The 991-nt window shown below is 71.8% G+C and overlaps 1 protein-coding gene across 1 annotated transcript in view; it reads left to right on the top strand.

Annotated features, from left to right (window-relative positions):
* Positions 1–353: 353 nt before the first annotated feature.
* Positions 354–991, top strand: part of MAU2 (MAU2 sister chromatid cohesion factor) — a 12,268-nt gene continuing 11,630 nt past the window's right edge. The window contains exon 1 of the mRNA XM_057385009.1: positions 354–844. Coding sequence (XP_057240992.1) covers positions 354–844 — 491 coding nt within the window. The remainder of the gene's footprint in view (positions 845–991) is intronic.

Below are 991 nucleotides of genomic sequence, written 5' to 3'. Positions count from 1 at the left end.
CCTGTGGGGAAAAGGGGGAATTAACGGGGGAGCCATCCCGAACTCAGCTTCCCGAAAGGAAAAGCAGAAAAAACCCACAGCGGGGTCTCCAGGAACCACCAGCACAGCTTTCCTACGGGAAAAGGGAGAGGGAATGAACRACTGGGATTCCTGTGGGAAAAGGGGAGGAAAAATCAACAGCGGAGCCTTCCCGAAGCAGCGGCTCRGCTTCTCTGTGGAAAAAGAGGGGGAAATGAACGGGGAAACCACCCCGAMCCACCGGCTGGGATTTCCTGAGGGAAAAGGAGGAAAAATTAACAGAGGGGCCATCCCGAGCCATCAGCTCGGGTTCCCTGAGGCGAAGCGAGCGGGGAATGAACGGGGATGGATCCCGAGCCCCCGGCGCGGCTCCCCTGAGGGAAACCCGGGGCGAACGGAACCGGGGAGCCCCCGACCGCCCGGGCACAGCCCCAGCCCGGCTCCCGCAGCCCCGCGGCGGCCAGGCGGAGCCGGGGGACGGCAGCGAGCGGGGAGGAGCGGGGAGGAGCGGCGCGGGGGCGCAGCAGGGCCGGGCGGAGGCGGCGGAGCGGGAGCAGCCCCGGCCGGGCCGTACCTGGCGCATCCCGGTGGTTGTCCATTTTGGAGCCCCCGTCCCAGCATGCCCCGCGCCGGGCGCGCCGCACCGGGGCCGCGCCGCCGCAAGGGCCTCTGGGAGATGTAGTGCACCCGGGGGGCCGCCCCGCCGCTCTCCCCGCTCCTCCCGCCGCACCGAGCCCCGCTCGCGGCACGGACGAGACACCCCCCTCCGGCGGCTCCGTCGCTACGGCCGTTCCCCGGCTCGCCCTGCAGCCCGTGGGCGCCAAAGGCCGGACTACAACTCCCATCTCCCCCCGGCCCGAGGCGCTCGGACTCCAACTCCCGTCGTGCCCCGCGCCCCCCGCCCGTGTTGTCGGCGGCCCCAAGATGGCGGCGGTGGCGGCGGGCGCGGCGGCCCCTCAGCAGCCGCCGCCGC

This window comes from Malurus melanocephalus, unplaced genomic scaffold (assembly GCF_030028575.1).
Source record: "Malurus melanocephalus ecotype Western Australia unplaced genomic scaffold, MMel_1.1 scaffold_771, whole genome shotgun sequence".
In the NCBI taxonomy this organism is placed as follows: domain Eukaryota; kingdom Metazoa; phylum Chordata; class Aves; order Passeriformes; family Maluridae; genus Malurus; species Malurus melanocephalus.
This window is presented reverse-complemented; position numbering and strand designations above follow the sequence as displayed.